General features: G+C 41.9%; 1 protein-coding gene across 1 annotated transcript in view; it reads right to left on the reverse strand.

Moving 5' to 3' along the window:
- Positions 1 to 24112, reverse strand: part of C6 (complement C6) — a 770728-nt gene that overhangs the window by 547466 nt on the left and 199150 nt on the right. The window contains exons 5-6 of the mRNA XM_085631171.1: positions 20104 to 20245; positions 28 to 166 (exon numbers count right to left, since the gene is read on the reverse strand). Coding sequence (XP_085487297.1) covers positions 28 to 166; positions 20104 to 20245 — 281 coding nt within the window. The remainder of the gene's footprint in view (positions 1 to 27; positions 167 to 20103; positions 20246 to 24112) is intronic.

Genomic DNA, 24112 nt, shown 5'->3' on the forward strand with positions numbered 1-24112 from the left:
AGCTCTCACGCACAGCTCTACTCCTACCTGAAAGTTGATATTCTCGATGTTTCCAGGAACACGAAAGGTTTTTCTGGTATCATTACTTTTCACGGTTCTGCACTGTCCACCCGTGAAAGTGTTATCTAGGACTTCACCTCGACTTTCTCCTGCTAGCAGATTGAACCTGTGAAAAAATTCAAAATCAGGGTGTTAGAAGCGTGTTTTAGAGACAGGATTTTATTTCATACAAACTTTAAAGTAGATGCAACTTTTTATGAAGGTATGAAAACCACATCACGGCTAAAGCAAAAAGTGTTGTACTCCACAACTGGTTGGACATTTAGTGACAGATTAATTGTTTAATGGGGGAAGATACCCTTGGGTCATGCTCCTGATTTATAAAACACTCTAAATAAAAATAAATACAAACAAAATTGTCTCCCAACTCCTCTCACCTGTCTTTGAGCTGTCTATTTTAGTAGAGCAGGTCCTTCTACGGGTTGAATTTACGCCAAGATGCAGTAGAGGTGAAAGCTAGGCCAGAGCACCAACCAAGTCAGGGTTGACTTTAGCCACCCCGGTCCTCCTTTCTGAGCCTCAGAAATTTACTAGGAGTTCAATATGGCAGGCCTTGAAAAAACTGCCCATCAATTGCTAATGGCCAAGAAAGCGGGTAAAAGAGCCATCCACAGAACTCAGCCTAATCCAGTGTCAATCTGGCTCCTTAGCATCAAACAGCCATGGGAAAATATCAGAAGCCCTGGGTAAATGGGTCTACTTGTATCCAGGGTCTGTAAACTAAAGTAATTGTACAACCCACTGAAGTAGCACTATAAAAATATGTCTCCTGGCTTAACATTGCAGCCTGGGTGTGCAGTTTTAAAACTGACATTTCTACCTGGTAAAACAAACCTTTTGCCAAGCCTAATCTCTCCTTTTTATGTGTTTACTTCTTCCCTATGTCATGCCCTGAATGCCCATAGGGCAGAGTGCAAGGTATTTAAAGAGTAGGACATGAATAATTCATGTTTTATGTGTCCTTGCAGGTATAAACCTACAAGTCGTTATTCACTGTGGCAGGGTTGGGTCTCCTAGAGGTTAACATTGGTTTACACTAGTATCTTTGAGAAGTGCTAAATTCAGTTTGGGAGGAGCTAGAAAAGTGGCTCAAGTACTCATTTTAAAAGTAACCTAAAATCTAACCTAATGGTCAAGTTGGATTTTATATTACTATTTTGGAAATGACACTTTTAGAAAGTTGTAATTTCCCTGCCTAAAACCAAAAGGCTCTCCTGCCAAAGTCCAGCAGTCACCTGACAGCTGATGGCTCCCATGTGTTGTCATCTGTATTACTCTCAGACAGTGTACACGGGGTCCTGGGAGTGGGGAGGGGCCTGGGGAATGTGCCCATTCCCTTCTTGAGCTTCAAAGGATGCCTGCCTCATTACTGACAGAGAAGGTTCACATGTTGGCATGCCACCACTTTGTCTCTCTATTCAAGGCTGGCATCAAACCAAGTGGAGATAGAGGAGCTGACCAGAACTGGTTTAAGGGGTGGACAAAGGCTTGCCAACCACCCACAGCTGGCATTGGACTTGCACATGGACCCCACAGACCTCTTCTCAGAACACTCCTGGACTAATGAAGATCATAAGAAAGACAGAAACCTGAAGGAAGACTGTACCTGCTTGCCTTGAACACAGGATCCCAGAAGAGACTCAGTTGGCTACAGGGACACAGCTAGCCTTTCCTTGAAACTGCCCAGCAGACCAGAACCACCTAGATCTGCTCTTGACCCTCCTGCTGTCCTCCATTGTAGTTCTGACACCCAAGTGGTACCCCTCTAGTCCTGGAACATTGGCTGGTGTTAGAATGTATGACTTCTGTCCCCAAACTGCAAGAAGTAGGACTTAAAAACGTTGTGTCAACTTTATGCTTGGAGACCTGATTGAGACAGGGATCACCGTTGAAGTTGTAGTCAGCCTCAGCTTTCTAACTTCGAGAAACGTTTCTAAGTCCAAATGTAGAGAGCTTTAACCGGACCAATGCCTGAGCAGTATCCGATAGATGTTGAGGCCTTCCCAGGCACCGATTGTGCTTGCTCAGAGTTTTCCCCCTTTTGCCAATGACCACACCAGGACCCCACTGTTCAACAGCCTGCCGTTATTTATCCCCAGTTCAGCTTGAGCTTGATTTGCTGATGACTCGATGAAGCCGACTTTTTCTCTATAAACTTTTCTAAGCCGAAAGGTAAACTTTTCACAAAGACACACCTGGTTACTGTATACAACCAGCAATCCATCTCAGTCCGCCTTAGCTTTTGGCTCTGGCCCGGTCTAGTGTGATCAGATAACTGCGGTTGGTGTTTTGCGCTTCTTGACGCTATTATTTGTTCAAACTTTAAAAATTCATATCTCCATTAATATTTATTAGATATTTGTTGTTTTTGTGACATTTTATTTATTAAAAAATATTCTATTTTTCTAAATTGGTATAGTATTTTTCTTCTGTTGGGTTTTTACTTTATTTCTGTTGTAGTACTGCATACTTACTTTATGGATTGCCTCTAAATTAAGCCTGACTGCTTTATGGTAAGCTGCCAGAGGGTTAAGAACAAGTTTATTTTGTGACTATAATGTTTCACCCTAACAGGGATTGCGATTATCATTGGAAGTTAGGGCCAGATGCATCAAAGGGTTTTGCCCATTCTGTGTCTATGGGAAAATGTGTTCATGCATATGGCCCTTAGTCCTTTCCCCTTTTAACTAATACATCAATTTCTTACTGACTTCCTCTGGAATATCATTCACTTGCAAGTTAGGATGAGAATTCTACATTTGCTATTGGACAGTGCACACACTAAATGGACTGAAATCTCTTCAGGTATATTTATGTCTCTGCAATGCCAGGACTGGGGGATAAGAAGAAATCCCTTCATCTGTGGCACGACCCAGTTGTGTTTGCGTGCCACACATCCTGAAGGATGGGTTTATGAAAATACTGCTGGGGCAGAGGTGGGGCTTTAACCACTTTTAGGTATCCTTATTTTCACCAACCTTCTCTTGTATTCTGGTTATCAGACTTTTCCCTATTCCTTGGCAGATCACTCCTACTTTATGCAAATCACCCTACCCCTTGTATTCACTTCATTTCCCTCAAAGTTGTCCTTTGCCTCCTCTCTGCTCCTTTTTTGATTTTCTTCTCCAAGCAGCAATTCGACGTTTTCTGAGAGTGCCAAAGCGCTATGAAGCACAACATTACATATGACTGCCTTCAGAGACATCCACTTCAAACACAGCCTATGTCTCTCCTGAAGCTGCATATAACTCTGAATCATCCCCAGGCCTCCTAGATCCTCGACAGTGATGTTTTCTCAGATTAAAAGTGAGTAACAGGAAAACATGGGGCTGATTTCTCAGATGGAGCACAGACATTCACATTTGAAGTGATCATTTAATTTCCACTGCGAGTCCTCACAATCAGTATAGAGGCTTGTTAGACCTGCCACTCGTTTAGCCTTTCTGTACAATACTTTCCAGAGCAGTAAACAATGGCCACCACGTCTGGGTTTAATTATTAATTTAACATAATACTGAACATCCTTTCTGCTCGACCCTTTCTGAGCTCTTATCTTAATCCACAAATCCACAAGCCCATTCCTTGTCTCCCCTGACCCTCAACTCTCCAGGGTGAGGAGGCCCGTTGATGCCCTTTGCATTTCTCCCTCTCTGGGAAGGTTTATTCTAACCTCCCTCTTTCCTATGCTCCTGAATGCTAATTATTTCCTGCTACCTTTTGCTTCTCTATCCTGAGGCACTCTGAAGAGGCACATAAGTGCATTGTTTGTGTGATTTCTAGTTATGCAGTGTGAGCATATGAATGTGCACAGTGCGTCTGTGTATGTTCTCTGCGCACACATAACTACCTGTAGTGTTATCATTATGTGTGTGAAATACAGAAAAGTCACACCCATTGATTTTATCAATGCTTGTCCCTGAAGTCAGCATGAATCAATTGAGTAACAGAATATTTCAGGCTTGCCGTATCAGTACCCAGTTGCATCAAAGCACAAGAAAACATCCCATTATGTTTATAAATTTCTGTTAAGTAGGATTTTCAAACCAAGCAACATAATTTTTACAAATTAGACAGAGAAGCAAATGCATTTCCCATAATGGAAAAATAGCAAAGTTATTATCGATGTATAAATTGGGCAAATTGACTAACCTAAGAAATGGAAATCATTATGCAGACGCTTGATTTGTCGACACTTTCTCATGCAATATTAGAATGAAGCCTGCTTCTTAATTGCTAAAATATGTTAATGACTGTTTTCAGTTCCGAATGCAATCTGAGCAGTTTGCTCGTGGAGGCAATTGCCCATTGATTGCCTTATCTCTGATCAGAATCAATGTTGAGCACACTTTGCCTTCCAGGCATGCATGTTAACGACCTATGCCTGTATTCTGCAGCTTGTGAGAATTACTAAACTGGGACAGAATTACTAAAAGCCATGGATCATGATCTACAAACCTGTCCAGAATAAGAGTTCATTTAATGCACCAATTTTCTTGTTTGAGGTTTTTGAAACATCTTGTTATTTATGCATTATTATTGAAAAAGCAGTCTATGTTCATTTCCAAGCTATCAACACAGTCAACCATCTCACCCCCCATGCACCATGGAGTCTTGAATGGCGATTCACCAGCAGTGTCCTTTAAATTCTCCGGCTCCTATTTTTCCAACCAACTCTAGTTTGTTCACATGTGTGCCACCAGGTCCCAAAAGATTCCTGTCACCTCTGGAGTTCTCTAGGGTTTCATACTGTTCCATGTTGTCTTCAACCTCAACACGGAGATGAGTGGTATTCTACTCATGGCAACTTCCCTCAAGATTCTTCAATATGCTGGTGATACACAACTCGACTTGAAAGACTCCTCTACATCAGAAATCCAATGTCTCAAATACTGCCTGCACATCATCCAGACCTGGATGTCCAGTATCTAACTGAAGCTCAACCCACTCAGGACAAAATTGCTGTCATTTGCTAAAACAAGAAACAAGAAACAGTACAAACCTATCTCAATCAGAAGAAATTAGACAGCCTCGAACCCCAACTTTTAATGAATTACATGGCACTTGGATTCACCCTGGACACCAACCTCGCCCTCAAACCATTGCCAAAAAGCGCAAAGAGTGTTTGGTACCAGCAGTTTTCTGCCGCTTAAGCAGCGATAATTTTAACGCCGTGCCTGATAATATGCCACTTAATCTTCTAGAGTGTGACTACAGGGGTGCATCAATTCCTCCCTTCCCATGGGACATTTCTACCCCTTACCCGGGGTACGTTTGTGAGCTGGCCTCACAACCGTTTTTTATTCTTGAGCACCACTTTTGCAGTGACACAAATGCTCACTAACACACGAATTTCAATGTACTATATGCCTGTATACTGTTTGATTCCTCCATTTCCGGTGTAAGTTGAAACCCCTTTTCTTATACAGTGATATACCTTTATCTTCACAGGTTTCTGGAGATTTACTGTAGAGTCTGACAAAGTTCAACCAGCCTACAGTGGATTTGTTTTAGTCTCTTAGAGACAAGATAGGAGCCCATTTTTTCATGTCCTGATGAATACCTTGGACCCTCCTTGCCACAGAGGCAGAAGCATGTTGGCGTCATTAATGGGGACGGGGCACTAATCCCCCAAGTCCCCATTACCATTTTAATACTGAGCAAATCCTGCACAATTAAAGTTTCATGTAGTATTTGTATCAATTTTTAAACATCACTCACTCACGTTATTAGCACAGGCCCCCGCTTAGTTGTAGAAGTGCCTCCCTGTCTTCAGGTGTAGGCACGCTCTTTATCAAATGCAGTTTTTAAAGAGCGAGGACTGCCGATGATGAAGCACAACACCAGGTGGTGTGTGTGGCCAGTGCATACATTTTTTTTAGATGCCCATCAGCACATAGGTTACAGGCATAGTGTGCCTTTACCTCCAGTTGGAATCAGACATCTTGCCAGGGTAGCTTCATGTTGTGTGATAACTATTTTCAGTGCTGCCAATTTCATGCTCTTTAGGAAAGAGATATACTCTATTTAAGATTCTAATTTGAATTCTATTCTGTTTGTTGCTTAGAGAGGGTTAGATATTAGTGGTGTTTCTGTATTTCAACCTATTTAATGTTTTAATAGGATGGCTTGCCAGAGCACATCTGTGACTATCCTTGTTTAATTTCTTAAAGGCACACTACATCACATCAATTATTGTGATTTTGTTGTTAAGCTAATTCCCTTAACTTTAATAAACTTTGTTTTCTGTAATGAGACTATTGAATGCATTTAAAAATACTAAGAATTGGAAAACCTTGCTGTGCAGGTTTTCTTAATGGTCTTAAATGAGTTTTAAAATTCATGGTTCTCCCTTTTCTAACTATCTATCCTCCTTAAATAATCAGGGGTGGAGCATTGACACTATCTCAGAATCGCTTTACAAAGAATCCGCTACACTGACCTATCGCATGCCGTGGTCGTGCAGGTAAGAGCGGTGGGACAGTGGGGCCGGGTCTTGGGTCTTGGGGGGGGGGGGATTTCAACAGACGATGACCAGGGAAAATACATTTTTTATTTAATTTTCCCTGGTCATCATCCGTCAATCACCCAACCCCGCCCCCACACTTCCTCACTGCTCTTACCTGTACGGGCCGCGGCTGCTATCGGGGTAATATGAATCATAAATTCTAGCCCTCCTGTATCACTGTACCTGCATCTAAGGAATTTATAATGTTTTTAGGGAAAAGCAAAGGTAGACTTATGAAAGCATTTGATAACCCATCAAAGTGAAATAATTAAGCATGCATGTAGAAAGCTTGCTTTTCTATTGCAAAATACTATAACACATGTAATGAGTTTGAATGCAGCAAAATTAAAATACGCAAAACTAACAATATTACAAACACCAACTGCTATGTTTTAAAATTACACATGTTTAGCCTAATGACTGCTGTGCAACTAAAGTCCCAGAGTGTTCCCTGGATGAAGGTAATTTAGATTTTTGCCTTGGAAAACGTATGGCATGGCCTATACCCCTAATTCATTGGTAAGCATAAACGCAGGTGCCAAACCATACTGGTGTTACATGTTTTTTTAACCTAGTAAAGAAAATAGAATGTAGCGCACCCTTTTTTTTTGCACTTTATTACTGCATTTTGTGATTATTATTGCTTCGGGGTAGATATTGGTGCTATGAACAAACATAAGACGCAAGTGAACTATATTTGTGCTCAAATCAAAATCAGAGTTGTGCCCATTTTCAGAGCTGTATCAATCTTTGAATAAAGAATAAGTCTGTCATATATTAACAATAGTAAGAAGATTCTGATATGTCCTGCTCCATACCAATAGAGGCAAGGGATAGAATCAGTATTCAGTGGTCACTGCTTCAGTACATCTAGTAGTGATCTGTGTGCAGGTATGTGCCTCTCTGTGTGCATGCAGTTTAGAACCAATATGCTTTGTGAATGATAAACAATGTCACATTTAACGGATGAGTACATTCACCATGGACTGTGCCTTTCAAAAATGAGAATTATTTGCAGGTCAGTTGCTTTTTAACAAATGAGACTAAAATCGGTTTACTTAAACCAGACCATGAATTAACCAAGTGACTTTATGTTACTTATGTATGCAATTCATTTATTGGGGTCTTTTCCCTATGTTTCATATGCTCCATTCCAATGTTGCATCACTAAGGACCTGGGACCTGGGTAATATCCCAAATACTACATACATTGGTTATCAAATAATGTCATACAGAATGAACCCTATAAGGAAACAGGCTTTTTTTCAGGCTGTGCCCCACTTTCTGCCCCCATTTGGACTACTAGCTGCTGATTCGGTGCTATACATGCAGCCGCCTGGCACGAACGTCAGGCTGAACAACTCCCCTTCACCCCTCCCATAGTGTCAAGATCAAGTCTGCCAGGGACCCAAGGCTGTGCCCAATCTGAGTTCAACTGACTCGTCAGAACCAGCGCACAGCCTCCCCACTCATTCACTGTTAACCTTCTGGCTGCCTGTGGCCCCCCAGCAACATGAGCAGTGGACGAACAATGATCATCTTAGACACTAAAATGATCAGCAAAGTGCTGGCCTGCAGACTTATGCAGGTTCAGTAACTGCTTTTAAACAAAGATCAGAGGGATTTATCCCTCATAGAAGCTCAATCATCAATCTGCGCAGACAGGGGGGTATGTGGAACATCACCTAGGTATTGACAAGAATCAATATGCTGTGTCCTCAATTGATCAGAAGAAAACTTTTGAGAATGCTGGTTGGGATTGCATGCATGTCTCCTGTCTTGTGGGAAATTTATTTTAGAACCAGGATGTTGCATGGATAAGGCTGTTATGCACTCACACTGAGGCTAGAGTAAGAACAGGAAAGGTGGTATCTTCTAAAGGGCAGATGGGGAGGGGTACATTCCAGCTGTGCCTCTGTCACCCGTATTGTTTGCCTTAGTTGCTGAGCTGCTGGCAAACATGCTGCAAAAAGAGATGATGGGTAGGGGTATTCAGATAGGACTTACGATTCATGTGATCTCAATGTAATGCAGATGACACTCTGGTTTATAGGAAAGACCTGATTAGATCGGTTCCATATTTATTACACCTACTCGAGGAATTGAAATAGATGTCCATACTGGCTATCAACTAAACAAAGTCAAGTCTGTTTCCTATAGATGCCCTATCATGCATGCGGCAGGGTAGGCTTCCAGATTAGAGAAGGAAATAGCAGCTTACGCCCCTTAAATACATGGGTATCCTTATAAGCCATACGCAGATAGAGGATATTAACATGAATATTGAAGGCATCCATGCTGGGCTGGAACTCCTTTACCCTTCTTGTGGAAGCCGCCACTGTCTCTTGTGTGCAAAGTAGCTATTTGTAAAATGATTACACTCTCTAGATGCTTATGTACATTTCAGCTGGGAACAACTATGGGTGTGGCTCGGATCAGCAAGGCTGAGCCTAATCAATATGAAAACAAGAAAATGCCAATGCTGATAAATCATTCAAAAAGAGTCAATAAATCATGGAAGACAACATGAAACAACCATAATTGAACTGATTAGTAGTGTTTATTTCAATATATCTTCATTATATAGAGTTTTATGATCTGTCTTGTATGGGAATTATTTAGATACAAGAATGGAAAACCGTGAACAATTTTATATACATAAACATATAAAAAAAGATTTGTAGGAAAATAAGACTACAAAAGACTTATCTGCCATTTGAGACAGACCTTAACCCAACATTCATACACCGCTCCTCATTCATCCAAACAAACATTCGAACAAGACTACCTTCGGTAACCTATTTAAAGGTGTCCTTGCCCAAGAGTGTTACCAGCAATTGTTCCACAAAATGCTCCATATTTGGAATGTTGTAAGATTCAGCAATACCCACTATGCGCAAATTGTTCCTCCTTGATCTCACTTCTAAGTCCTCATCCTCAGACTGGTCTGAGTGGAGGAGCCTTTCTAGCTTTGTGGAGGAGTTCAAAGAAGAGGTCAGCATGTCCTCTCCGAAGTTTGCGCCAGATTCTAAGGTGACCACTGCGATGTACCACCGGTCTGCAGGAAGCTAGTATTGACTGTCCCCCGGCTTCAGTTACAGCTTTGCCAGCGTTTATGTACCTAAGGGTTGCGAGTTATCCAAAGTCCGCCACAGTAGCAGAGAGTGGGCACCGCACAAGCCCCCCAATCCTCCCAGGCCAAGCAGTCCACGTTCCGCCTATGCATATAGTGCAGGGGTTAGGAGATTCAGAGGAGGAGGGAGACCAGAACCAGCAGCTGAAATCCCCAGAAGAATGTATCGCAAAATTCAGCAAGCCACCAAACCCAGCCACCGTGTGAGATTTGCCGGCCAGCATCGCAGGGCCTTCAGTGCAGTCTCAGCGGTGGTCACGAGGGGAGCCGCACCGTGGCAAGTGCATTGGGGGGACCAGTAAGTGCCTCCCCATGCCTCCAGGAGATGTTCACCTGGCGTAGCCCCTCACGGTCACGTAGAGAGGACCGGAGCTGGAGAGTGCGCACTACTCAGCAATGGCAATAAGGTGCTTCTGCCCCCATGATCAGACACGGGACCCAATGGCGCCTGTGGTTGCCATCGTCTTTACAGCTGCCCCACCTCCGCACGTGCTTCAGGTGTTGTGGAAAGCAGAGGGGAGGGGGCTCAGAGATTTCGGCAGCCTTCCCAGCAGGGGATGTAGATGGACATCCAACCGACTGCAGGCCCAGGTCTCCGCGTAGGTTTTGAGGCTTTGCCACTGAGCCTGAACATTGTTGTTTGGAACAGGGGCCCCAGGAAATTAGGCCATGCAAGGGCTCAATCGGAGGGCGCGTAGGTCACTGTAGTTACAGCTGCATATGTGGGTCCAGCGTTGTGTTGGGCGCACCTCCCAGGCGCGTCGCTGAAGCCGGGCCGAGGAGTCAATGGCGACAGAGCCGATCAGCACTCCAGCAGCTGCAGCACCAATGCCCCAGAGCCGTGTCGTAGGCAAGGAGCATGCTCCAGCACACCACAGGTAGGAAGGCGAGCTCCGCAGCAGCAGCGCACACCACCAAACGTGCCACGCACTCTGCTCGCGAGGGCGGATGTAGGCTGCAACTCCCGGTCGGGGTGCGTCTCCGCCGCCAACTGCCCCGCTCTGGACTTTCAGGCAATCCTAGCAGCTGATGTGTTCCTTGGGCGAAGGCAGCAGCAGGGGGGTGTTATATGTTGAATAGAGGAGCATGATCGGGTCGGATAGGATTTACGTCTCACAGAGCTACTTTAATACACGGCCATCTTGCGGCCAGGCAAGCTCCGCCCCCCTTATACATCAGGGTTGATAAGCAATGATTTCACTTAAATGGAAATGTGAACAGTCAGTCTTTGCAAAGGGCATTCCACTGCGCAGCCACACATATTGCCACATTTTAGGAACTTTTGACATGTTTGAGCTAGAAACAAGTTTTGTTTTTTTGCTGAAAGCTACAATTTATGCAGCAAACTATTGGATTATATGGCAAATACGCGAAATCCATAATCATGCAGAAACATTGGGGCCACACAATCACATAACGCCAGTGGCCCTGATTATATTTTGACTTACATGCACAACCAAACCCTAGACATATGGCTAAAACGGCCAAGGTGTAATATATTTTTTTACCTGAATTCATATAATTTAGACTTGTAACTATATACGTCTGTTTTGGGATAGCGGTCTGGAATCCATCTGTAATTCTTTAACATTCAAATAACTTCAGGTGCAGTTGACATTGAATTGGGTGGCACTAGGCATCTGGAGAGGGCAGTAAAAGCATCAAGGCAATGGTGGTTTATTGCTATATTGATTTTAGGGCTCATAATTACAGAAAGACCCCCGTTAAAAGTGAGCTGATGACAATGAGAATTCAGTCGAAAGGAATACTTTGGGGATTACACTTTTTCTATCTTTGAAGAGAAGCACCATATTTTATGGCTGCACTACAATGTCTGAAACTTACATCAATCTTGAACTTGCACCAAGTCCTTGAAATTGGCATGATGGCCTTGCCAGGTAGCTCCAAGTCTAGGCTTTAACTATTTTCCATCAAAATGTGTCCATGCTCTGAAATGTGCTCTGGTACACTGTGGTGTCAACACTACTTAATGTCTCTGTTTTGAGTAAACTATTTGGTTATCAACACTGGTGAGACGCATAACGTGCTGTACTACCTGGAGTACCTGGTCCCCGCCAGCCTGTGGTGGCCTATGACTGGATACTAAAGTTAAATCTTCACTTTCCATTAATCCGAATGATCAAATATGATATGAAAGTTAGCAATTCTAATATGGGCATTTCCAGTATTAAAATATGGGCAGCGTCTTACTATCTTTTTGACATTTGTTCATGAAAACTTCTTTGCACAAAACCATTCAATAACATCAGATTTCATTACATGTCAATTTCAAATCGATCGAATAAACACAATTTTATAAATTATAGATATATTTTACTGATGCAAGAGGATTTTCGCATTGCTGTCAGTGCGCATCCACCCTGCATACACAGCATATATATCTATATATATATATATATATATATATATATTCACTGAAAAAACCATAGGTTTCACACATGTTATAGTTAGCTGGACATTTTACTGATAAAAAACCAATTAAATTCCCCCGTTATAGTTACTGTAGGCAACTATAACTCACGCGACCGCAATCCTCTGCTGATGCTAATACTGTATTTAGACACTTATTTGCCCATGTCTTCTTCCATTAAATTTTAGCTATACATATATTACAAATATTTTTTTTTCATAAAGACACATATGTCATCAGCAGAGGATTACGGTCGCGTGAGTTATAGTTGCCTACAGTAACTATAACGGGGGAATTTCATTGGTTTTTTATCAGTAAAATGTCCAGCTAACTATAACATGTGTGAAACCTATGGTTTTTTCAGTGAATTTGCAAGGTTTTTTAAATGCTAATTCCTAACTATAACGTGTGTGAAACCTATGGTTTTTTCAGTGAATTTGTACGTTTTTTTAAATGCTAAGTTACTTTACGCCATTTGTGGCGTGCGCGCCCACTTAACGCAGTTCGTTCCGTGCGCGCACGGTGCGCTTCGCGCACCGTGCGCGCACAGTGAGCACGCGGTGCGCTTTGCGCACCGCGTGCCCACGTTACGCTAGATGGGCCATGAACGCACGATGCGCTTCGCGCACCGTGCGCACATGGAGGTCATATGATGAGCATCGTTGTGACAGGTAAAATATATGTTTTGTTTATCTCTGATGAGCCATGCACAAAAGGTGCCCATCGGGCACCTTTAGCACACGGGGTGGGGAGAATGTGGATATTTTTTTATTTTTTTATTATTTCTTACCGTACGCGTACGGTAAGCGTAATCGGCGAAATTTTCAAAAAAATTAAAATTGCCTTTTTTCACTTGGGGGATCGTTGGGGACTCCCTCGACATGGCTAGGTGCTTGGGAGCTGTGTAAACAGCCCCTTTACATGATTTGCACTTTGTTTTTCAACCCCCTGTCAGAGTGCGAGAGAGAAAATGGCGGCCGCCGCTTCCTGGTTTCGACCGATTCGAATGTTTACTAAGATCTAAGGGCCAATCAGAATCGCGCTCGCGCACGCCACCGTACGCGTACGGTACGCGCACCGTAAGCGCACCGTAAGCTGGCTTAGATATATATATTGATTTAAAGGCTATTTTCTCAGAATCTACTGAACAGATTTACACCAAACCTACAAAAGGCACTTCCTTGACCTGAGGACTACCTCTCTGCCAAATTTCAAGTAATTCTGTTCAGCCGTTCGGGCTGTAGCAGTGTCTAAAGGTCCTATGGAAAAATGCATGGGATAAACGTGTTTTGGGACCCCCCTTTTATCTCAGCCCCCGCTTGACGAATCCCCCCAAGACTTTCAGGGTAGGAGCGGAGCGGAGCGCCCCACCTATTTTGAAAAATTCGCGAGGATTCGTCAACCGGCGCCAAAGTTATTCAAAATAGAATGTTGCGGATTTCCTATGGAAATGTGGTCCTAACTATAACTACCTACTGGCGACCGCCAGTAGGTAATATATATATATATATATATATATATATATATATATATATAGATTCAATGAAAAAACCAAAGGTTTCACACATGTTATAGTTAGCTGGACATTTCACTCGTAAAAAAACAATGAAATTTCCCCGTTATAGTTAGTTCAGCTAACTATAACTCGCGCGCCCGCAATGCACTACTGATGACGTCACATATTACATCACTCATGACATGGTCACTGACATCACTCATGACATCACTGATGACATCTCAAATGACATCACTGATGACATCACTGATGACATCATCCAGTGAATGTGTGTTTTTCTGAAAATTAAATAGGTTTTATATAAGTATATCTCAAGCTCGATGGAAGATTAAATGGGTATATAAGTGTCTAAATGGGTGATTTTTTTTGAAAAATGTATTGTGTAACTGATTGTTAAAATGTATCATAGTGAATACATGGCTTAGTGAGTAATGTTTAAATATGTAAATATCTGTATCAGTCTCTCACTTTGTGTATAAGTGGCTGCATGGGTTGGTGAGTAGCTACATGGGAGTCAATATAGGTTATTAGTTGGTTTTTTGAGTATCAGTCTGAGTGTCTGCATGGTTCGGTGGGGGGTATTACGTAGTGCATAGGTGCATGAATGAGTGACTCACTGTATGTGTTGAAGACAGCATGTGTGCATGACTATATGGGTGGATGAGTATGTGTAAAGGTGTGTTAGTGAGTGAAAGACTGTCTCAATAGTGTCTCCATGAGTAACTACATATGTTTTTAACTGTTATATGTGTCTTTTGGTGTATATAACTGAGTATATGTGAGAGTAAGAGATTGAAAGAGTTCCTGTATGAATAAGTATGTGTTTCTATAAGTGATTGTTTAAAAGACTAAGTATGTGTAAGTTTCTGTAGAAGTAGGTGTGGTGGTGTGTGTATAACTGTATATGCAAGTAAATGGATGTTTGATTCTTTATTAGCATGAGTGACTTTGTGTGTGAGTAACTCTATGGATGAGTGGCGTTGTGTAACAGGATGTATAGGTGTATGAATACATATGATGAGTGAGTACATGTATGAGTGACTGTAGAGGACTGTTGGTGAATGAGTGGATGTGTATGTGGTTCTTAGAATTACTGAATAGGTTGTTGTAACTGATATTGATATGTTCATTATTTCGAACATTTTAGTTTCATTTTTTTAAATGTGTGTATTAAAGGTTATATTAGGGGAAGAAGAGGTCTGCTACTATTTCACAAGGATGATGTCATCAGTGATGTCATCAATGATGTCATTTGAGATGTCATCAGTGATGTCATGAGTGATGTCAGTGACCATGTCATGAGTGATGTAATATGTGACGTCATCAGTAGTGCATTGCGGGCGCGCGAGTTATAGTTAGCTGAACTAACTATAACGGGGAAATTTCATTGGTTTTTTACGAGTGAAATGTCCAGCTAACTATAACATGTGTGAAACCTTTGGTTTTTTCATTGAATTTCTAAGGTTTTTTAAATGCTAATTCCTAACTATAACGTGTGTGAAACCTATGTTTTTTTCAGTGAATTTGCAAGGTTTTTTAAATGCTAATCCCTAAATATAACATGTGTGAAACCCATGGTTTTTTCAGTGAATTTGCAAGGTTTTTAAAATGCTAATTTCTAACTATAACGTGTGTGATACCCATGTTTTTTTCAGTGAATTTGTACGGTTTTTTAAATGCAAATTTTTTTTGTCATTTTTTGTAAGCCTTTGTATAAAATAATATATGTACTATATCCTGCATTATGGAAAGGTTTTTTTTTTTTTTTTATGCTTTTTTTTCCGTGCGCGTACGGTAAGCTGACGGTACGCGCTTCGTACGTCATAAGTACGGTGCGCGTACGTGAGTGACGTACGCGTACACCCGGAAGCAACGTCGCGGGTACACAGGGGCGTGTAATGCGCATGCGCGATACGCAATACGTGCGTGACGTACGCGTACACCCGGAAGCAACGTCGCGGTTACGCAGGGGCGTGTAATGCGCATGCGCGAGTGTGACATACGCGCTGCTTAAGCGCACCATAAGCGTCACGTGCGCGCACGGCAGGTCATGTGACTTACAAAGAACACTTTTTATTGGTTGAAATTACTTTCACTTCCAGAAACTTCCCACACCACACCCATTCCCCTCATTACTGCTTGAAAGAACACTTTTCATTGGTTGAAACTACTTTCAGTTCCAGATTCTTCCCACACCACACCCATTCCCCTCATTTCTGCTTGTGATTCTCTAGGAGCAGGAGCTGGATTGACATTGGGATACAATGGCAGAACAGCAGACCTCTTCTGAGAGTGAGGCCAGCAGCACCACCATGATCCAGAGAAGGAGGAAACAAAAGACTTCTTTTGTATGGGAGTATTTCACTTTTCCAGAGGGGGAGAAAAAGGTGAATGCTCCATTGGTCACTTGCAAACTTTGTGGTCGTGTTTTATCAAGAGGAAATCCAAGGAGGAAATACTCCTTTGGAAATCACTCTATGAAGAGACACCTCCAGGACAGACACCCAAGGACCTTTGCTCGACATGCTGAAGAAAACCCTTCAGTAAGTCACCAGAGCCCAGCCTCAGATGCTCAGCCGAGTACATCATCGGCAGCTCAGCTGAGCCCTTCCTCTGATGTGGGAGCATCACCTTTTTCTTCTCCTGTGGACATCAACCCTCGATTTGGGAGCGTTGAAATGAGGTGTACAAAATGTGGTGGTCTTATTGTTTTTGGGGAGATCAGTCTTACCCTTATTAACAATAAGATAGACCAGCATGTTTGTAGACGCTCATAATACTCCCATTCTTTCTTTCCTCCATCCCTGTATGAACCCAACGGCTCTTATAAGAGCCAACCTTACCTCTCAACTTTTTTTTATTTTTTCTTTGAAACTTTTTTTTTTATTTTTTTTTACCGTACGCGTACGGTAAGCGTATTTTTTTTTTTTTTTTTTTTTAAAACACTAAAAATCAATTACCACATCTCAAGATCCTTGAGAAATTAATAACTAATTTTTTTAAATCTTTTAGAGATAAAGTGGACCAGACCACAAAGTATGCAAGTGACCAATTGAGCATTCACCTTTTTCTCCCCCTCTGGAAAAGAAAAATACATTATGAATCCACTTTTCAGATTCTGAAAACAGCACATGTCCAAACTGCTTTTTCAGACCACCACCATGTGTAACCTGGGTGGCTGCCTACATTCCAGCAAGGGCAACCAGCCTTAGTGATGCTGAATGTATTTGCATTACTGGCTGAAACCTCAAACCCCACTCGCTTGTAAATACTGTGCATGATTCCACATGGTAAGCAGCTGGGTGTGTGCTAAGAGTCTGCTTCTGCACCAAAAAACGGCTCCCCCTTTTTACTACTAATGCAACTATGAAATCACCAGAGCAGTACACAATAAATCTCTGCCTGTAATTCCTATATGCACACAGAGTCATATTTTCACATTACTCACAAAACGAAATTTCTTTCCCAATTTGAAAGCACACTTACTGCTCTTTTTTTGTCAAGTGACAATCACTTTTACAGACTGACACATTATGAATCCACTTTTGAGATTCTTAAAAAAGCACATGTCCAAACTGCTTTTTCAGACCACCACCATGTGTATCCTGGGTGACTGCCTACATACCAGCAAGGGCAACCAGCCTTAGTGATGCTGAATGTATTTGCATTACAGACTGAAACCTCAAACCCCACTCGCTTGTAAATACTGTGCATGATTCCACATGGAAAGCAGCTGGGTGTGTGCTAAGAGTCTGCTTCTGCACCAAGAAATGACTCCCCCTTTTTACTACTAATGCAACTATTAAATCACCAGAGCAGTACACAATAAATCTCTGCCTGTAATTCCTATATGCACACAGAGTCATATTTTCACATTAGTCACAAAACGAAATTTCTTTGCCAATTTGAAAGCACACTTACTGCTCTTTTTTTTGACAAGTGATAATCACTTTTACAGACTGACACATTATGAATCCACTTTTCAGATTTTTTTAATTGCACATGTCCAAACTGCTTTTTCAGACCACCACCATGTGTAACCTGGGTGACTGCCTACATTCCAGCAAGGGCAACCAGCCTTAGTGATGCTGAATGTATTTGCATTACTGAGTCCAACCTCAAACCCTTAAACTATTCTTTTTTTTATACCAGTACACCTTAATTTATCGTGAAAACATAGTCCATATTATTTTACATGTTCCTCACATTTAAATTTCTCCCAAAACAGAAAATGATAAACACAACTTCAACAAAAGGAATTCCATTTCTATTATTCATTTCTTAATTTACCATATACATCCCCTCTCAAACTCTAAACTCACCTTTAAAATTAGTTAGCTGTGAAAGAAATGTGGCACTCAAACAGCAGATTATCAGAGCCAGGATCTCTTTTCTTTACACCTCTCTTCTATTCTCTTTCTATTGGTTGAAAACCAACCCTTTTCCAAAAGTACCCTTCCCCCAACTTGACTTCTGCCTAGTACCCTTCCCCCAACTTGACTTCTGCCTGCTACCAGAGCAACAGCTCATGGAACACTGCTGTGTGGAGTTAGGTCAGAAGTTCGCCAAACAATGTTTCAATTCCACAGAGCAAGAGTGCTTGACTTTTCAAACCTAACAGCAAATCCAAAGTACTGTTCTTTGGTAACACATTTTTCTGTACCAATACAAAACATGCTTCTATTAATTTACACATGCAGCCTAGTTTTTATTCTAGAATGGTATGAAACAGCCAATCAGTTCTTTTTTTTATGAAAAAAATATGTATGCCTCCATTTCCAAACTGTCTTTCATTTCATTTTCCCATTCTACTGAATTACACCTCCTGAGTGCATCCAGATCTCCTTGGAAGATGTTCACAGTGTGGATTGTAGGGCACTGCTATGTCTTCTGGAGTGAAAAGTATGCAGAGAAAACAGGTATGGTGAGAGACCTTGCTTTGCCAAATGTAGACATTAAATGGATTGGTCAGAGAGGGTTAAATTGGCACCAATTGATGCCATTGGTGAAATCCTTCATGCAAATCCAACACCCTGACCTCATAATAGTGCACTTTGGTGGCAATGACCTAGGCACTTTGACTGGGGTAGGTCTGGAAATGCTTATGAAGGACACCTTTGCACAACTGTTTTCACTTTTCCCTAAAACTGCCTTTGTGTTTTCTAACATATGCCAAAGGCAAAAATGGAACTGGTCCAATCATTTCTGTCCGCAGATTGACAAAGCAAGAAAGCACGTCAACAAATCTGTTTCTGCTTTCCTCCGTGACTATGGTATGGGTTCCATTTACCACAACAACTTGCGTTACGACATGCAAGACATTTATAGAGGAGATGGTGTACACTTCAATGATGAAGGGAACAGAGTCTTCCTCTTGAACCTTAGACTCTGCATCGGTACTTACTTGTAGGTACCACTAAAAAATCACTTCATAAACACAACGGCTCTTTTTAGAGCCCCCTAATATCTAAACACTTAAATCTGAATTTTATTTCTCTTTTTATTTTTTTTTTCTACCGTATGCGTACGGTAAGCTTACCGTACGCGTACCCCGTGATTTTTAAAAAAAAAATAATAAATGTTTTCTTTGAACTTTTCTGTCCTTCTTTGACCCCCTTACAAATGTTAGGGGGTCTGTAACTCTCCACCTTGCCCCCTTTTCAAGATATCACTCTTTTTTTTCTGAGTGAAAAACACGAAATGGCGGCCGCCGCTTCCTGGTTTCGACCGATTCGAATGTTTACTAAGATCTAACAGCCAATCAGAATCGTGCTCGCGCACGCCACCGTACACGTACGGTAAGCGCACCGTAAGCGCACGGTAAGCTGCCACAGATATATATATTGATTAAAAGGCTATTTTCTCAGATTCTACTGAACAGATTTACACCAAACCTACAAAAGGCACTTCCTTGACCTAGGGACTACCTCTCTGCCAAATTTCAAGTAATTCTGTTCAGCCGTTCGGGCTGTAGCCCTGTCTAAAGGTCCTATGGAAAAATGCATGGGAAAAACGCGTTTTGGGACCCCCCTTTTATCTCAGCCCCCGCTTGACGAATCCCCCCGAGACTTTCAAGGAAGGAGCGGAGCGTAGCGCCCCACCTATTTTGAAAAAGTCGCGAGGATTCGTCCACCGGCGCCAAAGTTATTCAAAATAGAATGTTGCGGATTTCCTATGGAAACGTGGTCCTATCTATAACTACCTACTGGCGACCGCCAGTAGGTAATATATATATATATATATATATATATGCATTGGCTGTTAATCCATTGTAGAAGCAGACACCCACACCTTTTATTCTAGCCTTACTAACCCCAAGGCACTTCAACAAAGGTGCAGGCAATCTGGAAAGAGCAGACCCAAAAATGTTGCCTCCGGATACTAGCAAGCTCATTATTGACAGACATAACTAGATAATAGCAGCACAGCCAGGAAAGAGGCAGATAATAGTTGCATACCCATTGCCCAGTAGTTGCACGCTGGGGATGCTCTCGTATGTCCTGGTGCACGGTGCCTTCTTCCGCCTGCAGTCTCTTTCGTCAGAGTTGTCTCCACAGTTATTCTCTCCATTGCATTCCAGGCCACTGGCAATGCAGCGACCTGTTTCAAAGAAAGTGAATGGAAAATCAATTTATTTTAGTATTTAAATCCTGGGATTTATGTTCGAAAAGTTTGCGAACAGTCAAAAACATAAAAAACATAATCCTGGCTGAGCTCCAGCAAGTGACTGAAAGGCTCACTCATTTGGACAGGTTGGGCATATTTACTAGAAACTGGCGGAGCACGGCGTTACGACAAAATTGGTAATGCCACGCTACGTCAGTTTAGAAACCCAGGGATGCAACGTATTTACAAGCATGCGGCGCTAAAGAAGCAGCTTGCGCTGCAGGGGTGATTGTTTATGTGCAGGAATTGACACCATCCTGCACATAAACAATCTTTACAGGCGATTGGCTGTTTCTATGTGTGCTGGAGAATGCAGCACAGTTGGAAATGCCAAAATATGAGGAGAAATATAACATTTCTTCTTGTATTGCCTGCTTATTGCTGGCAATATTTTTGGCGCTACCCCATACCGTGTAAATATGGTGCAGCATCAAAAAGCAATGGGTGTAGCAGCAGAGCACCCACTGCAACACCCTTTTGCGTGAATAGGGGCAATATTTACAAGGTGGCGTTAAGCCACTTTAAGTGGCTAATCCCTGCCTTTAACTAAAGCAAAGGACTTAGGGGCATATTTACAAGGGCCATATCTCTGCTTTTTTGGCTTTTAAACCAAAAAAGCGGAGATAAAAATATCGCCCTATTTACAAGAGGGTGATAACATGCATTAGCGCATGTTAGCACCCTTCTACCCGACGCCTCCCTTTGCATCTCTAATGAGATGCAAAGCGGGCGTCACTGGGCAGTACAACCATGTAAATATCGCTGATGTACACATCGCGATATTTACAAGGCTGCCCACGCATTTTAGCAGACGTTAGTTTTGGGAAAAAACAGCTGTTTTCTCCAAAAACTAACGTCTGCTAAAATGCAGACTTAGCTATACTTACCATTGGGGGTGGATTATGCTGATACGACCACAGGGTCGTATCAGCAAGGTTATCGCCGTTTTCCATGGAACATCGCTGGAAAACCAGCGATGTTCCATGGAAAACACCACTATCGCTGGGAAATTATCGCCATTGCGCTATGCGTTGTTAATACAACGCTAGCATGGCGATAATTTCCTGCGATAGCCAGCGATAACATTTTTCTTGCTAAGAGCGGCCAGCGATAATTATCGCTTCCGCTTGTTAATATGCCCCCAAATGCCACCAGAACGTCGGAAAAAGTGAAGTTCTGATGGTGTTATCTCCTTGTAAATATACCCTCGGATCGCTTATGTTTGAAGGTATGGTGTTCCATCTTTGCCACTGACATAAAAATAACAACATTGAATGACCTTGTTTTGTTTTGTTTTGCTGTCCGAGAAGCAGAATATGGGTTCTTCCTCTGCGGTCAGAAAAAAACCCATAAGAAAAAGTTCCTTTTAGAAGCACTGTTAGGGGTTGGCAATGTATTCAACTTAATGCTAACAGATTGTCTGGACTTCTGGCAGTGTACGTCAAAGCCTGTGTGCTCTGATGCCTGTGTTCAGGATCCTCTTGGCGCTGCAGCAGACATGCGCACTAGCTTTCCTATGGGGAACGGTGTTTTGAAGAGCATTAACACGGCCCAGCCAGTGTATTAACCTTAATGTAAATACCATGAAGATAATGACATTGCCCAGCCCTGACAGTGCTGGACAGCACAACAGTTTCTTATGTTGTGTCTTTTTTAATGCGCAGAACAAGAATTCTTGTTCAGCAGGGTATGCTGGGTTCTGCAGCTATTGCCCCTTTATCCCAGTTAAGGGCAGGTGGTTGCAAAAACCGTAGAAACAGCGGGACTGCCTGCAGTTTCACATCCGCATACCGCAGATTGTAAAAATTGATTTTGCACCCTTAATTAGCAACAATGCTGTATCATGGAAAAAGGAGCCGTGATCCAGTTTTGGGAGAAATTGTGCGGTCTATGGTACTTGCACTAACTCAGTAACCTCATGAATTAGTACATAAACTGCAGACAGCATAGCTTGGAAACTGACATACATGCTTGCTGATTCTGTGATTCCCACATTTGATATCCAGAGTGTGTGTGCTAACTCACATTCGATCCAGGTAGTGTGATTTTGGCGAGATTAGGTGCCTGTATCAATTCTTAGACTGTAGTTAAGTGGCGAATGAGATCATAACAGACCCAGATTTGATCATCCAATGGGAGGTTGTGCAGTTCTGGTCTCCTAAGGGTTGCTACATGCAAATCACCCTCTAGTTCATTATTCCTCCATGTGGCAATATATATCCTGCAGAGGCTGTTATTTTAAGTGAGAATATATTCAACATATACGCAAACTAAATATGCATTTAGAAGTTTGAGGGACGGCTTCTAAGATGCATACAAGACACAGTTCTACTTGTCTTAAAATGTCCCATAGAGAAAGAAACAGGAGGACAGCCAAACCTCAAATGAGACTGAGCCACACCTTAAGCTGCAATACACAAAAGCTTGAAAACTGTAATAAAAAAAAATCTTCTATACTGTAACCAATGATATCAGATAATATCAACTCTGAAACAGCAAAGGTAAATGATACACATGATGGGGAATGGAAAGGGAATATCAGGCAAAATCCTTCAAATATGCTGGTTGCTTTTTAAGACGTGAAGGCCACGGCACAGTCACAGAAACCTAGCCAAGGAGAGAGAATTTCCCATCTCATGCGGAAAAATCACCAATCACAGGCAACTGCTCTTCTTTCTTCTGCAAGGTGGCAAAACTATGTGTAAATACACCATTTGTAAACCCCTGAAAATTCAACAAGTTATGTTCCCTGCCTGGCAAAAGTACAATATTCAGCATACCCCTCAAAAAATCCAACCAAATCTATTTTGGTTCCTGGTATCCTGATTTTTATCATCAGATTTCTGCAATTTCTCAATTTTCCCAATGGTAACATATGGGACATGTGAAATGATAGAGATTTGTGCTGCTGAATCCATAAGTAGACCTTTTGTACACCCTCTAAAACTACACTTGCAACATGTTCTTTCCAAAAATGAGTACCCACAATATTGGTAGTCAAACTGAAACTCTAATAGTTGTTTTGTAGATCACAATCCAAATGTGCCACATGTGTCAATTACATCCACACCTGTAACAATTTCGGACTACTTACTACTGTCTTTTCTTTTAAAGTTTCTTTCCACTTTCCAAGTTTTTAGTTTTCATATCATTGAGGGAGCCTTCATGTGTTTGCCAAAGAGGTTTTGCTTCTTCCTGTGAAGATTCTATGCTATCTTCTGCATCAATTGCCTCTGCTAACGTTTTTATTTTTTTTTAAAAAAGGTTTTTTTCTTGAGACATTTCCTTAAAACACTCCTTAACTAATTGGTCTCTAATAAGCTGCTCAGTAAAGTTCTCAAATTTGCAAGACGAATCCAGAACCATACTGGATGTGAGATGCGATTCCACACTTTTATCTGTATGTTGCTCTCTGGTGAAAAATTGTCCAGTGGGAAAATCAAATGTCACAGACTGTTTGAAACGTTGCCTCGGAATGTAAAAAATCAACTGGTGTGGCCTATGCACACTTAAAGACTGTAAATACAGAGGAATTGTGCCTCCATAATTTTTTGAATTGACAATCAAGAAAGTGGCCTCACAGCAGGGCAGACTTTAGGGGTGTGCAACTGGTGCAGCAGCACTGGGCACTGACCTGTTTGAGGGGCACTGCACTCAGGGGGGGTGCTGTGTTTAGCAAGAACGTACAATTTACAAGCACCTGTTGCAAATTTCCTTGTGCTTCCAGTTTTCAGCAGCAATAAAAATGTCAAAATCACTCTTGTGATTAATATTCCTGTTAGAGAGAGAGAGAAATCAGAG

Source organism: Triturus cristatus, chromosome 2_1 (genome assembly GCF_964204655.1).
Source record: "Triturus cristatus chromosome 2_1, aTriCri1.1, whole genome shotgun sequence".
In the NCBI taxonomy this organism is placed as follows: Eukaryota; Metazoa; Chordata; class Amphibia; order Caudata; family Salamandridae; genus Triturus; species Triturus cristatus.